Here is a 15,179-nt window from a genome sequence, read left to right as displayed (position 1 = left end):
TAACGTAAAATCATTACATTTTAAGGTGAAGACATGTTTTGAGGTTAGGTTAAGGTTAGGTTTAGGATGAGATTAGGTTTAGGGTATGGTTAGATTAAGGTTAAGGTTAAGGTTAAGTTTAGGTTAAGGGTTAGGCCAGTAGTAACTGGTTAAGTCCCAAGGAAATCATGTAATGTCCTCTGAAGACTTGCAGACACGACTCTCTCTCTCTCTCTCTCTCTCTCTCTCTCTCTCTCTCTCTCTCTCTCTCTCTCTCTGTGCGTGTGTTTGTGTGTGTGTGCATGTGTCACAGAGAGTGAGACCACTGCGCGTGCCCGTGCACCCTCTCTCTCTCTCTCTCTCTCTCTCTCTCCCTCCCTATAATCAGCCATCGACTGGAGGGGGGCGGAGCCGAGGCGCCGCGACTGTAACGCGATAGCTGCTCGGCTCAAAAAGCGGAGATCACTCACACACACGCTCCACACACACCTCACCGTCTCGGGCGAGGAGCACACGCCGGCGTTCGGAGAGGAGCTGAGGCTGCACGGAGCCTCCACCACCACCACAGAAGGAGAAAACGCAGGAGAGAGCAGGACATGATCTCTGGGTGTTTTGGGGAACGCAAGAGCGCAACGCAAGACTTTGGCACCGCGTTAAAACGCAGCTGCGGACACGCGGAATCCGGCTTCCCAGGCTGTGAGATCTGTTACTTTACGACTCCAGCCTGCTGCTGCTAGTAAAACCTCCAAGTGGAGACGCGAGCTCCGTGTGCGCAAAATACGCGGGGACGCAGAGGCAGTGGATACGCGGAGTGGGAGCCGCTCGTTTGGACCTTGACGCACAGTGGAGCCGCTGTCTCCCCGGAGCGCAGAGATCCACCCGGAGCCTCCCAGCTGTGGAACACGCAGTTCTGATGCAGGAGTTTGTTTGCACACTGTTTGCTGGATGAAGGTTTTGGTTCCATCCCTCCTCTGAATGGACAGATTCACCAAGCAAAGCCGCTGCGCAACTGAACATCTGAATTCCGCCAGTGACATGTAGTTGTCACTTAGTTTTCTCCTCCTATGGTTTAATAATCTCCGTGGGATTATTACTCAAGATCTTTAATTTTCCCTGTTACCAGCTTCTTCTCTTTTTGGTCCTGAAGGGGTGTGGATCTCATTTCCCCTTTTCCCTTTTTTTTTATTTCTCATTTTTGGAGAATTTCTATCAACACGAGGTGGAAACATTAGAAACTTCAAGCTCCCCGCGAGTTTTCTGAATCATCCAAGATGGATTTTGTGCCATCGCTGATTGGATTTTTAATGGCAATGTGTCATCTGGCGTTTAGAGTCAGAGGAGAAGAGGGTGAGTTTGAGTCACTTCTTTGATTTGTTTTGCTTTTACGCATGCATCTGTTTCAACCAATTCAAATGTATATATCACGCAAGCATGACTTTACATTTAGTTTAATCTTCTGGGATTATACCTCACCAGTTTGAACAATTCTAAAAATATTTCCCAATAGTTCCTTGTCATATGTTTCAGATTATTGCAACACATGACAAAGCCATTGTGTGATAACCAGATCCATGCGCCTCTTGCTCTCTCGGATGTTTTTCTCTTAAATTTGGTAAATATGAGGTGGAAGCCGAAGGTTACGCACATGCACAGTATGTTTAAACATGAGCCTGATGTGGAAAACCGTGGGAACCATGATGGCGTTTTAATATTCAAATCCATAATTAATTCATCCTTGTGCCAAGCTGTTTTTTTACGCATATAAAACTAAAGAACTTGGATGCTGTCATCAAATATGCAGCAGATCGGAAACAGTTATCTGTCCCAGCTAGACTGGGTCCAGGATGGAGCTTTGTAGCCGCAGCTCACTGGGCTGTGAATGATTATATGCATGAAGCTTTTTGAAAATCCAAACACATTGTTTACCCCGAGTTGTTTTTCCCCCGCTTTGATTTAATAATTCACCAAGGGAAATAAACAAACCCGAGCTGATTAAAATGCAGCTTCACACCCGAGTGGAGGCAGGTTTATTTACACGTATAAGCACCGGCTTTAACCCGCTATTTTACAAATGCTGGTGTCCAAAGACGCCGTGCGTAAAAGCCACGCTGTCGCCGTAGGATCTGCCTTTTAGGACTGTAATCACCACCATTATAATCATTATCTCCAGCAGCCACCGAAAGGACTCTCCCTCCTTCATTATCCCCTCGTGTCCCTGTGCTGGGTGAAGGCTGGGCTGCTGGTGGCCGTGCGCCGGCGGCCCCCAGGCGGCGGCGGCGCACCGTCACCTCGGCGAGCTCTCAGCAATCAAACAACAATAAGCAGGGAGGTTGCGGAACAGCAACGGCAGGGACCCGGAGCCTTGCTTTAAGGCACTCAAGCAGGGCTAGTTCTTGCTGTACTGTCGGAAGAACCAGTCAACAAATGAGGGCAAAGCTCAAGTAGAAAAAACGGCACCAGTTTTATTGAGAAGCGTAATTAAATGTGGATTTTACACCAGGGAGCACACACCGCTCACTCTGCGTACAAATAATTAAAATAATAATAACGTGTTGCTTAATTATTCCACAAGAAACGTGCATGGTGGAGATATGGTTTTGATGATGGGAATATGCGGTGGGCTCACCGTGCAGAGAAGTGACGCCACCAGTAGGATGACACATGGCCTTTCGCTCACTCACCCTTGCAGGCACCTGGTCCTGATGCTTTTACTGCGCTTTGACTGCGGGTGTCACAGGTTTATAGTTTACGGGACTCTGCGCTTTCCTGGCGCCAGGTGGGACTTGTGCGTAAAAGGCAATGTGCTTAGTAGAATTTACTTTTCTTTTCTTTTGTGTGCGTGTGTGTGTGGTTGTTTACAAGAATTTGTATATCCCTCTTTTAATGGACTGAGTCTTCCAAATATGCTGTTTGTGTAATGTGGCTGAGTGCTGTTGTTCCTAAAGGAAACCGAGTTCTGTTCAGTTCAAATCTTTCTTGCTCTTGTTTAGGATACTTGTTTTGGACAGGGCAGTCATCCCCCCCCCCCCTCTCTCTCTCTCTCTCTCTCTCTCTCTCTCTCTCTCTCTCTCTCTCTCTCTCTCTCTGTGTGTGTGTGTTTTACTGGCTTCATGTGCCTGTGTACCCGTTGATCAGAGACAGATGTGGGCCTCTTGGCAGCCATCAGGCAAGCAAGGAGCTAGATCCCCCTTCTCTCTCTCTCTCTCTCTCTCTCTCTCTCTCTCTCCCTCTCCTGCCAAGACACTGCACCATGTCCCTGCTTCCATGCTCCCCTCAAGAGCCACAATACTCACAGATGCCAGAGAAAAGAGCGACTGAGAGAGAACAGAACGGAGACAACAGCGAGGTTCACAAGAGTCAGGGTAGAGGCTGGGTGCAGCGGAGAGGGAGAGAGATGTGAGGGGACAGGGAGATAATGACTGCAGAGGAGAATGGAAGGCAGATGCAATCGTACCCAAGGCACAGGAGAGTGAGGGGAGAAGCGAGCGTGGCATCCACCAGGCCGTGACGCCGAGAAACATGAAGTGAACAAGGGAGATGAAGCCTCGGAGAAGCTGGTGGGGAGGCAGGGGGTTGTGTGTGGACCGTGCATCAAACAGAAGTGTGAGAGGAAAGGGCAACATCAAAGCGTGCAGGGGTCGCAGAGTTAAATGGCACTGGTCGGTGAGGGAACAGGGTTTATGAAGTGACACTATCGTCTGGGGTGACACAGCTAAAGTGGGGGTAAAGAGGATGGGAATAAAAGAGGTGCATGTACCATCAGAGAAAAACCTAGTCACAAAGGGATGCGCTCATGAAAGTTAAGCACATTGGAGTCACATTAAAGCTTTTCCCTTCCAAAGAGTTTCTGCTTTTGATGACAGACTCCATCTGGGCTTTTTTAGCAACTTGATACATTTCCAGTAGCCGAAGGTTTTTCCCCCTGCAAAGCGAAATGTTTTGCAGCGAACGGATGCACGCCCGAGGCATCTCAGCCAGAGTCCTCCGCAAGCACGGAAATCTGCCACGGTCTCGAGGTAAACGATCCGTGAAAGATGTTCGGCTGCTCGGACATTTCCAGTCGTGGCCCCGCTGTTCTCTGCGGGTGGCACCTTTCACTCGGAATCCAAATGGTCCCCTGTCTCTGCTGCATCTGAAGCAGATAGACGTGCACTTGCGCTGTAATCACAGTAGATTGACTCGGTGACATGTACATTAATTACTCGCTACCACAAGCATTAATATTCAGGCCATTAAGCGGCTCATTTGCATGTTTATTGAGTGGGTGGCTCTGCATCCTTTCCACCTCTGGTATCTTCTTCTTGCAGAGTTGGATTTCTGTTCATTTAATCATTTGTTTTCCAGATGTTGGCGTCTGAGTGAACAGACTTTTTCCTTCTCGATTTGTTTTTTCTCTCCTCTCATGCCGTTGCCCTTTCTTCCCTCATCTCTTCCGCCGCCCGCCTTTTTTCGATTCTTTGCATTTCTCTGCGTTTTAATCTGCCCCAGCCTCAGAGGTATCAGCTGCGAAAACAAGGTCACCTATTAGCATTCATAGCCAAAGACAGACCGAGCAGCCGGTTCAATACCAGGCAGGTATGAGAGGCACGGGCTCGCGTTGAAAAGCCCTGGAACAGCCCGTCGCTCTTGGGGGTGAAATTAAAAACAAGGCCCCCATAAATAAAATAGAGCTGGGTCTTTCACTCCGTCGCATTAGCCACACACAGGGGGTCTTAATGGGCGCTCGGGGACGGGCTTAGTAGGGAGCCGGGGAGAGGGCCGCCATTGTCAAGGGGCATAGCATTTGAAATTTACTGTCGCTCACAGAAAGGGGTTAAAGAGGAGAGGGAACAAGAAGAAACAGTTAAAGGGTGTTAAGTCGAGAGGAAAGAAAGAACCGCAGTCGGTACAGTCTGTAATATCGGGCGGGGGGCAACAAATCACCCCAGACTCCTGCAGAAAGGCTCATTTCTTCACAGCTCGCCCTTCCGCTCTAAATCTTTGGGGAGAAGTTGCTCGGGCCCGTACGGAGACAAAAGGGTGCACGCGGGGAGCAGGAGGTGTGATACCGTAGTCAGGTACTGTTTCAGGATTAGTCCCGCGCTATTTACACCCCCCCACCCCCTGCAGGCACCAGCAACCATCTGTTTACTCGATTGATCCATTGAGGCATTGATCACGGTGGCCGGCATTGTCCACTTAGCTGATTAGCATGGGGCACTTATCCTGTTAGGGAGGGAGGAGAAGAAAAGGAGAGGAAAAGAGGATTTCTTTTAGGATATTATCGGGCTTTTGTGAGTTCCTAAATGAGAAAAAGTCACATTTAAGTGGTTGCTGACTGAGTGTGTTGCATTTCTCGGCTGATTGTTGGTGTCTTTGATAAATGGCTGCAGAATATATAGCATCTACAGCATCCGGACATCAAAAGGACGTCTTGTTGCTCATAATGTAAAATGTATATATGTGCATTTATTTCCTCATCCTCGTTGACCTCGGGGGCCACGTGCAAAATTAGATGTTTCTGTTTGGAAACACTGAAACTTTCATAAGGTGTAGTTTCCATTTGTCGTCCCCCCCTTGACTTTTACAGTTTCATTTACTCATTGAACTATATCTGAATTTTATTTATTTTTCTCACCATCCAGCTGCCGCGCTGTAGATAAGGGAAGAAAGGAGGTGATAAAAAAATGTTGCTTTCATATTCCACTGCGTTGTGGACTCTCCCTGTTTTCTTCACCTCTCAGGCTGCAAAGAAATGTTCTTCAAATACGTCTATAAACTTTTCTAAAAGCACTGAATCTACTTTTTTTTTTTAAATAGATGCATCATTCAGATATAAGGCACTGAAGCACCTTATCAGATCCACATGCAGTTTTATAAAGAAATAGTGTAGTAATACTAAGTATGGAACAAAACAAAAGCTTTAAACCCAGTGTGTTAATTATAAGCAAGGTCATTTCTGCCTCAGCACCGGGCCGGGAGGTGGGTGGGGGGCAACGAAGGTGAATCTCTCCCTCCTCGCCCTCGTCCCCTCTCCCCGGGTCCAGTCTACTGTGGAATGGGTCGAGATTAAAAGCAGGCGCGGAGACAAACCCCCTCGCCTCTTGACTGAATGGATGAGTGCTGCCCACTCTCCCCTCTCATTCCCTCACTCTGGGCGATAGCACTTTTTAATTAAGGTGGGGCGGGCGGGGTCGGCGGGGTGGAGGGGAGGGGCCGGAGAGACACTAGGAATGATGGAGGGATTTATCAGCGCCTCTCCTCTCACTCGCAGCTTATCCCAGAGCGTGACGCCATACTTCAGCCCCCCCCCCACCCCTCGATAAGGCGACTAATAGAAATGAGAGCAGGGGCACGCACACACACACACACACACACACACACACACACATGCTACAGAACGTGCAGACATATGCACATTCTCCCTCAGATAATGGAGATAAAGCCAATCACAGCCGGCACAAAGACGTCTCCGGGCCTGGGCTTGATCTGGAGCGACTACGGGAGATGTGCACACGACGAGCAGGGAGCGATTTGCCGTCTTTATTTTAACATTGGTTACAGTGGCACTTAAAAAAACAAAATGGCATGGCCACACGTAGAGGCATGCACGCGTTTATGGTGTTTCCTCCACATGATCCTAAATGAAAAACACACTTCTGGAAATGCACTCACAGTGAACAAACACACACTCACACACACATACAGTAGTGACATTGTTTTCATGTGATAGGGGTTTGGTGCCTGCATGGTAGGAACATATGTGTGTGTATGTGTGTGTGAGTGTGTAGACAGATGGGCTCCTCTAGCAGAAGAGACAGTGTAATTCATGGAGCTCACTGGCAGCTCCTGAGTGCTTCCCCTGTGTTACTCATCCAACACCAGGCGTTCTGTCCTCGCCCCAAAATGCTGCTTGACACTGAAACACACACACACACACAGACACACACAAGCTCCTGCACACATTGCTATATGCATATTTTGTACTAATTAGTGTGGATATCCAAGCAATTAGGAAAAAATACACACATCCGTCACCGTAATCAAAAATCTCTCAGCGCTTCATTTAGTGCAGATATATTGCTGCTGCATCACTATCATTCTTTTCTTGTTCTCTATGGCAGCACAACACACACACACACACACACACACACACACACACACACGCTGCCAGTGCAGTGACTGACAGAGGTTTCCCAGTGGGGTCAGTGTCTACAGGGAGCCGCTGGATAGCAGGCATGTCTTAATGAGGCTCGTCAGGCTCTCTGCACATCACCCACACACACACACACATCATATAGTCCCTCCTCTTCGTCCACCTCTCCTCACGCTCACTGCATCTTTCTCTCACCCTCTGTGTTTCTCCCTCCTCATCACCTTTTTCCCTCCTTCTCCCCCCCGCCTGTCACTCGTTCCTCCCCTCTTCCTCGCACCCGCCCGCCGTGCATCGAACCTCCACCCACCGCCCTCGCCCCGGCTCCCCATCCGATCAATCTTCCCCCCTTCCTTCCCAATCCGTCTTCCATCCATCGCCTCGCCCGTTCAATCCGCTCTTCCTCATCCCCTCTTCGCTCTCATCCTCTCTCTCTCTCTCTCTCTCTCCTTCGCCTCTCCCATTTCCCTCCTCCTCCTCCTCCTCCTCATCCTCCTTGGAGGCCACTGAATGGGCAGCTCGGGGGGAAAAAAGTGTTGAGGCTGCAGGATTCTCCCCAAACGGCTTAATCTGCCGAGGCTCTGCGTGCTGATAGCCTCCTGTACACCATTCCCTCCATAGGCTCCTGAACAATGACTGTCTGCACAGGCACAGCAGATAAAGAGATGTCTCTGTGTGTGTGTGTGTGTGTGTGTGTGTGTGTGTGTGTGTGTGTGTGTGTGTGTGTGTGTGTGTGTGTGTGTGTGTGTGTGTGTGTGTGTGTGTCTGTCTCCTTCATTCTCCGCCGTCCCTGCTATCTTTTTTTAAATGTTGCAGGTAGCTTTTTTTTTTCCACCTCCTGTGATTGACAGGCCCTCCGTGTGTGAGAGCGTGCGCGTGGGCGGGCCGTTTGAACATGGAGCAGCGGCCGTGTGCACGCGCGCACCTGAACTCGTGTGCACGTTTGTGTTACAGCTCGCACGAGTAATTGCTCACGCACGTGGGCGGCCCGGGTTCGCGCGCTCGCGTGAAATCACGGCAGCTGTGTGTGCCCTCCGCGTGCCAGCGTGGGCGTCGCTCCTCTCCAGTAACAAAGTAAGGAAGCCATCGCGGCTCTATCAAATGTCAGAGAATCTTAAGTGTTCCTTTTAAGCACAATAGGCGGTGGAAATGTCAACACTTGAAGGGTCTATTACACTTTAAGCCTTTGGTGCTGTGTTTTTTTGTTGTTTTTTTCCCCGCTTCCTTTATTGATGCTTTCACAGAAATGTGAAAGAACCAGGCGAGGGTATCAACCCATTTATGTCAAGAATAGATGCAGCTCAGCGGCTGAGTGGTGGAGCCCGCCATTTGGTGGTGCATGCTACACCATGAGCTCCAGTTCGTTGCCTGATGCCGCTTTGTTTTCCTTCCTTCTCCTTGTTTGGCCGGCGTGCGCCATGCTGCAATATTAAGAAAACATTTTCTCCTCCATGAGTTCAATATCACAGTTCATTACATTTAGAGATCCCACTGGTGCGCCGGCGAACGAGCGCACGTGCATGCCTGTACGGTGAGCGTTAGGTACAGAGCGAAACCCACCCCTCGCTGTTGTCATGGAGAGCACGTTTCGCCTCCGCCTTCCTGTAAAGAATAATAACGCCTGAAACTCTATTGCAGTGCAAGAGTAATAAAAGAACCATTGTGCACAATGCCGTGTGTGTGATATCCCATTGGGTGTGCGCAGACTACCCATATACATGTTCCTTATTGTGCGTGCGTGGGAGTTTGTGTGTTTAGCGTGTTTATGGGAGATAACGCCAAGCGCGAGCGCTGCCGTAGCCGTCAGGGCGTGAGCAGAGAATGGGGCCTTTTGTTGCCGCGGTAGCTTCTCATTACAGATTTGGGGTGAACCCCCCAGAACCCCGCTAAACAAGGCCGTCTTGTGTGTCACTTCCTGTCTCAAGCGTTTGAGCGACGCCATTGGCGGCCCATTGTTCCTGGGAGAGCGCGATAGGATCAGGGAATGTGTCCTAATGTTTGCAGATTGGCTTGCCAGAGCAACAATTACTCTTGGAGAACGCTCCCAGTGGGGAGCTGGAGAGATAAGAGCCTGGGTGTGGAAGAGGGTGAAAAAGGCTCTGTGTGTTTCTCTCTCTCTCTCTCTCTCTCTGTGTGTGTGTGTGTGCGCGCAGTGATGATCCTTTATTGTTTTAATAGCTTATCCATGTGGTCCCACTCACACTGAGAATCCACAATGGAGAAGTTTTTCCAATTTCCCGCTAACTGACGGCCTAAATTGCTTTCTTTGTTTTACCGTTCATTTGTTGCTCATCACATCTTCATACGGAGAAACAAGGTAGATGAAGGAGCGTCTCATATTGTTGGGAGCGTACCATTTACTGGGGATTTATGTGGTTTGATTCCCGGCCTGCCATGCAGCTGTATTGTTAAAATAAATACACGCTCAATATACTGATTAGTTCTTGTCTTTTGTCTGTTTTACAAACAATAACTGTTCCCCCTCTCCGTCTGTATCGCAGCATTGGAGTGCGGCGGGATGTACGACGCCAGCAAGGCGGGCTACATCACCTCCCCCGGTTATCCTCTGGAGTACCCGCCTCACCAGAACTGCCACTGGATCATCACGGCGCCGGAGTCGTCGCAGCGCATCGTCCTCAACTTCAACCCGCACTTTGAGATCGAGAGGCTGGACTGCAAGTAAGTCCTTTTCTATCATGGTGTATTATTATTATTATTAATATTCTGGCTGAATGGTGATTTGTCTTGACATTTTCATTAGAACAGTATTTATATCTCAAATAAGCAATTTCCTGTTGAAACACTCTGATTAAACATACTGGTATAATTCACCGGCAGCGGTTTGGCTTGATCCCACGATGTTGAATCACTCCCCACATTTTCACCGCAACAGGTCAATAACAAAGGAACTTTCAATCGTAGATAGAATCTTTCCGCAAAAACGCAAACCATTAAGTGGACTGTGGGTTTATTTTCCTTTTGTGAAGTTTATTAAGAGAATGGCGAGCTCTTTTCACATTCTCACAGTTACACACATTACGTCCCAGTACAACCACAGACTTTCAGTGTTGCCGTGTTAAAGGGCTCTTCAGGCAATGAAGTTTCTTGCTCAAGGGCACGTCAGCTGCACAAAACCTCAGCAGTTCAGAAGGCAGTTTTTGGGACATTTTGCTGAATTCATGTCTGAACACAGCTTGAATAGAAAAGAAGGATTCGGATCAATAATTAGTTTGTGTTATGTGATGTAGCACAAACAAACAATTTGTTTTCCAGCCGATGATTGACGTTGAAGGTTGATCTATTGATTCCTGCCGCACAATTCAAAAGTTTTGCACGAGTTATTTTTGTGCATGTGTCTGACATTATCAGGCTATAATCCCCCCCTCCCCCCTCTTCATCTGATAATCAAATGCCAGGCTGCGTTTGAAAACCTGCACGTCTGAGTGCGGAGGGCAGACAGGAAAGACAAACGGCAAAAGGAGAGAGAGAGAGAGAGAACAAGCATGGGAAGGGAAGGAGGAGAAGAAGAAGAGAATAAGGCGCAGCTGTTACGACTGCGTTGGTCAGTTTCCTTTCTCTGAGACACGAATAATCTGAATCATATGTCTTCCTGTCTTTGACCTCGGAGGGAGAAGTCATGGTCTCCACTGTTTAATCCACTTTTAAAACATGTAACTCAAGGGGAATTTTACAGAATCTTGAGACTCTTTGTTTGCTCCGTTTTTTAAAGTGAACACAGACGAGACTTATCAGTGCAATTACAGCCATTTATTCCCCCTTTCTTCCTCCCTTCTCTCTGTAAATTGAAGAATTAATAATGCTCGATGCTTTTTGCATTGTTCGCCAACAAAGCGCGGAGAAAACACCACTCTCACAAGGGGCCGTCAATGACCGCTTTGGCTGAAAGGGGGTTTTCGCAATGATTGTCGCTTCTATTCACGCGGTTGTGTCACGTTGTGAGGAGCTGGAAATGTGATTTTGATGTCTCTGCTTTGTGTGTCCGGGTTTCCGACACTTTCCAGGGGGCAAAGTGTCGCATAATTATCTCCTTTTTTGCAGCAGGGGTGTTATAACACCCGGCTTCGCAGTGCTGACGCCGGAGCACTCTGGACTTGTAGCGGTGGAGAGAGCAATGGCTCAGCTGTTGATAAGCAGTGTGTCAAGCAGTTTCTCACAGCCCAAGGCGCGCGGGGCAGGAGGAGGAAGAGAAAACTGAAATGCCTCATCTTTTTCTCCTCTCCACAGAGGGTTTTATTGGGATAGGGGTTAGTCTATTTCTTTTTTCTTTTTTTTTGCACTTGCCTGGAGGTGCTGAGGCCTTGGCCTGCACATACGCCCACTCAATCCTTCTTCATCTCATATGTATGAGTGTGTGTGTGAGAAAGAGTCAGCGAGTGTGGGTGGGAAAGGGCGTCTACATATGAGTAACTCTGCAAGCATGTAACCGAGTGTTTGTGCGACGAGCAGCTCCCGCTTCCCTCTTCCCTCCATGCAACCGTCCCTGCAGCATCCAAGTGATAACCCCCCCCCCTATTTAAAAGGCCCATTAGACAAATAGGGGATTGGGCCAACATTTATTTATGCATAACCTCTAAAACTAATGTGTTTGCCCTTCTGTGTTTCACGCAGGGAGTGTAGTCCCTTCGGGGCTGCAGAAATAGCAGCGGGAATAAGTTGAAAAAGCCAAAGTGCGGCTCGATATCCCTGCTCTCTCCGTCCTGTGTTATGCTTTTTACCCAGATTGATCCGAGCCCTGTAGTGCTGTTACGGGTTGCTTCCTCTCTTTTTTTCCCCCTGCCTGTATGATTCGGCATGGCGGTGTCAGTGAGCGAGCGCGGGGAGTAGATTTTTGCATTTCTCCACGGTGCCCTGGCGAGGTTAGGGCAGAGGGAGCCGGGGGCGTGCGGAGGTGGAGGGCCCACCATCTCGGTCAGGGTCGGAAAATCTGCGTGACAGCTGGGATTACGGCAGCGGAGAAAACCAGAGGGTCTGTGTGTTACCTGTTAGACGCGGAGCGATGTGGTGCAGACTGCTGATCATGGCAACGCACCCAGAAAGGAACAATATAGATGATAACACGGTCGTAAAGATTGCAAATGGACATGTGTTCTCAGCACGCACACACTTAAGCATGCAACCTGTCGGCATAAGAGTGCTCGTCAGCCATCACAACTCCCCTCGGGCACTTTAGGCCCGTATGAAACTGGGAAAAGTGCTTGGTCAGCCCAGGCAAGGAGCTGAGCTCTAGCTAATATCCCTGGCCAGCTGCGGATTTTCCCTCAGCGGGGTCCAAACAGTCGCACGATGCAGCGTGGCCAAGCCGCGGCTCGACTGCAGCAATCAAATCCGCAGCCTTATGCAGCGGGCTTCATGTCTGAGGTGGCACTTTAATTCAGGATTTCATTTCAGGGGGGAGTCCGGCCGCGTGCCAAATAGCTCTTACCTCCAGGCAGCCAGCCGATTGATGTGAACTAAATGTAATAAAGGCTAGATGAAATATCAGGCCCATATCTCTAATGCAATCTGCCATCACCGGGCCCCAGGATGCTACCTAGTGATATACCGGGAGCTGAGGAGGAGAGGTGGAGACCGTTCTCTCTCCCGTTTTGTTTTCCTCTTTTTCCCTTCATCTTCCTCCCTCTCGTTCTTGATCTATCTGTTTTCCCTCCTTTGTTCTTTCATTCTCCCTCTCCTGTAGCCACGGGAGGAAGTGTTTTATTTTTACTCGCTTGAATTAAACATTGAAACAGGCAGAAACACACACACACACACACACACACACACACACACACACACACACACAGACACACACACACGCCGTAAAACTAGTCATTCAGAAAGATCGATTTCTTCCACTTTTCTGGGTTTTATCTTCTCAATTTTATGTGGTTATTTGTTATTGAATGCAGACTGAGGTGGGAAGATTTGACGATATGACTTTATAACTTTATCTCACACACACACACACACACGCATCGCCCTGCCACAGTGAGAGGTGTCACCATCCCCACTCTCCTGTGTTCCCATGTGTGCGCGCACGATATCACCCTCTTACCAATACCCAAAGGGGGGGCAGAGAGGTGTGGGGGATCAATGTCTGTATTCCGCTTGTAATGGGAAATCGATAAATGATCAGCCGTGGCCGCAGGGAGAGAGAGAACAGGAGGAGGAGGAGGAGGGTGATAGTTTAAGGATGAAAGGGGAGACGGATGAGTTGCCACAGGTCACGACTAAAGGCAGTTGTTCAGGTTGGGATATGTCAATATCTGCGACTTGGCGGGCGTTTAGGACAAGATCACGGTCATCAGCATCATCCGCCAGCACTGTAATGATGATATAATGAGTAACGGGTGTGTTAGGGCGACACTTTCTGTGATCAGTTGCTCTCACAGAGATGGAGACGTTCGGGATGTGAGCAATGACTCAAAGCGTTGGGATTAATTGAGGTTTTCCAGCCCAGAAAGGGGCGAAGGAAACTTCCATCGCAAATACATATCGATAAAGAGCGATGGGCTGAAGTGCGCCCAGCAGGGCCGGCGGGGTCGCGACTGCAGCTCAGACGGCAGTTATGGTCTGATGCTTCGGATCGATGCCTCGCTCGGAAGGGGCCGCGGGGGGCGAGTCCAGCCCAGACTGGCTGTGGTCAGCGGTTTGGCCCCAGTCGCCTGTGAGCATGAATCTCTGATGGACGGGAGCGGAGAGAGGGAGGGGATGCATGCACGTGGAGAAGAGGAAGAGGAGTGCTATTTGTTTTTTTGGGGGGGGTTAGATTGAAGATGGCAGGCTTTGTGGATCTGCAGGGATTTGGCTCGCAGCATCTAGTTAATATTTCAGAGGCACTTATGGTTTATTAGAGTCCCCTCCGAGGGTGGGAGGAGAGGGCGTGTGTGTGTAGATATTTGAAGCGCACCCTCCGCCTCTTGCCTAATTTCTGCTGCTGTATCACCAAGAGAGAGACGATGGGAGCGAGAGACAGTTGCTCCTTGTTTACCGGATCAGGATCTTGTGGGTTTTCTGTGCTCTGTGAGAGTGGAAAACAGAGGGAACGACACAATGGAGTGGGAGAAGAACATTTTCCACCGAGGGCCTCAAGTGTCTGAGCGCAGCCAAGTTTGGTTTCCTGATATTCAAGAACAGCTGCTGCTCTTTTATCGGCACAAACAATAATAAATCAGGCGGCCATGACGCACACCCGCAGCAAATTAGGTGTTAATCTTTTGTGTAATTTCAACGCTCCCAATGAATTCTTTATGTCGGTTTTTTATATCTCTGACAGATGGGTAGTCACGTGAGAACGCCATTGAGGAACAAGGTAATGACAGGGTTTTATAAATAAGACTGTTCCCCAAAGCAGAGTTCTCATTTTTTAAATCATAATTCACTAAAGGGGAAGCAACTAATACTAAAAAGGGTCCAAATTCAATTTGATGGAAATAAAAGTCAGCACAACAGCATCAGCAGACTTCTTTTTCTTTATTTTCTTCACATAACTCATCATTCCTGAGTTCATGTCTGAAAACGGATTTAGTTTCACTCCATATTTTCCCCTGGTCATCCATGCCCCCCTTCAGCGCCCCCATGGCCCCTCAGGGAAGCCTGCCCTAGAGTAAGATGAGAATACCGGTGATTATCGCAGTGAGAGTGACCACTCGTGGAGGCCGCAGGAGAGCCCGGAGACCTATAAATATACATATGTACGTATACGCACTGGAGTGGTGTGTGAGGGGCCGACGCCTGCAGGAAATGTCCCCGCTCCTCGACAAACAGCAAAGGTGTGAAAGGCAATTAGCTGTTATGTCGGAGGCGCGGAGGGATGTACGAGCGGAGAGAGGAAGAGCGGACATGTCTGGGCTGGTGCAGAGTTACTGGCCCTCAAGGGTTTTTAGTTTCCTTAACCCCTCTCCCGCTGCTCCAGCTATTCTCTACGGGGAAATGAGTGGGGGTGTCCCATAATGGCTCCCTAAACAGAGGGCCGGTCATGCAGACCCAGACAGGCGGCCAGACGGACAGAGAACTGGGAACGGATGGTGTCAGACATAGGGCGGGGTTTGGGGTGCATGTATGCTTG

The 15,179-nt window shown here is 49.1% G+C and overlaps 1 protein-coding gene across 3 annotated transcripts in view; it reads left to right on the top strand.

Annotated features, from left to right (window-relative positions):
* The first annotated feature begins 417 nt into the window (after nucleotides 1–417).
* The window catches only part of nrp2a (neuropilin 2a), a 53,982-nt gene continuing 39,220 nt past the window's right edge, over nucleotides 418–15,179 (top strand). For 2 of the 3 annotated variants that reach the window (XM_035150149.2, XM_035150148.2), the window contains exons 1-2: nucleotides 418–1,326; nucleotides 9,613–9,790. In XM_035150149.2, the coding sequence (XP_035006040.2) occupies nucleotides 1,251–1,326; nucleotides 9,613–9,790 (254 nt within the window). In that variant the 5' untranslated portion in view covers nucleotides 418–1,250. The remainder of the gene's footprint in view (nucleotides 1,327–9,612; nucleotides 9,791–15,179) is intronic. The other variant, XM_035150150.2, reaches the window with a different exon arrangement.

This window comes from Hippoglossus stenolepis, chromosome 24 (genome assembly GCF_022539355.2).
Source record: "Hippoglossus stenolepis isolate QCI-W04-F060 chromosome 24, HSTE1.2, whole genome shotgun sequence".
NCBI lineage: Eukaryota > Metazoa > Chordata > Actinopteri > Pleuronectiformes > Pleuronectidae > Hippoglossus > Hippoglossus stenolepis.
The sequence above is the reverse complement of the archived record's forward strand: the minus strand, read 5'-3'. Positions and strand labels throughout refer to the sequence as shown.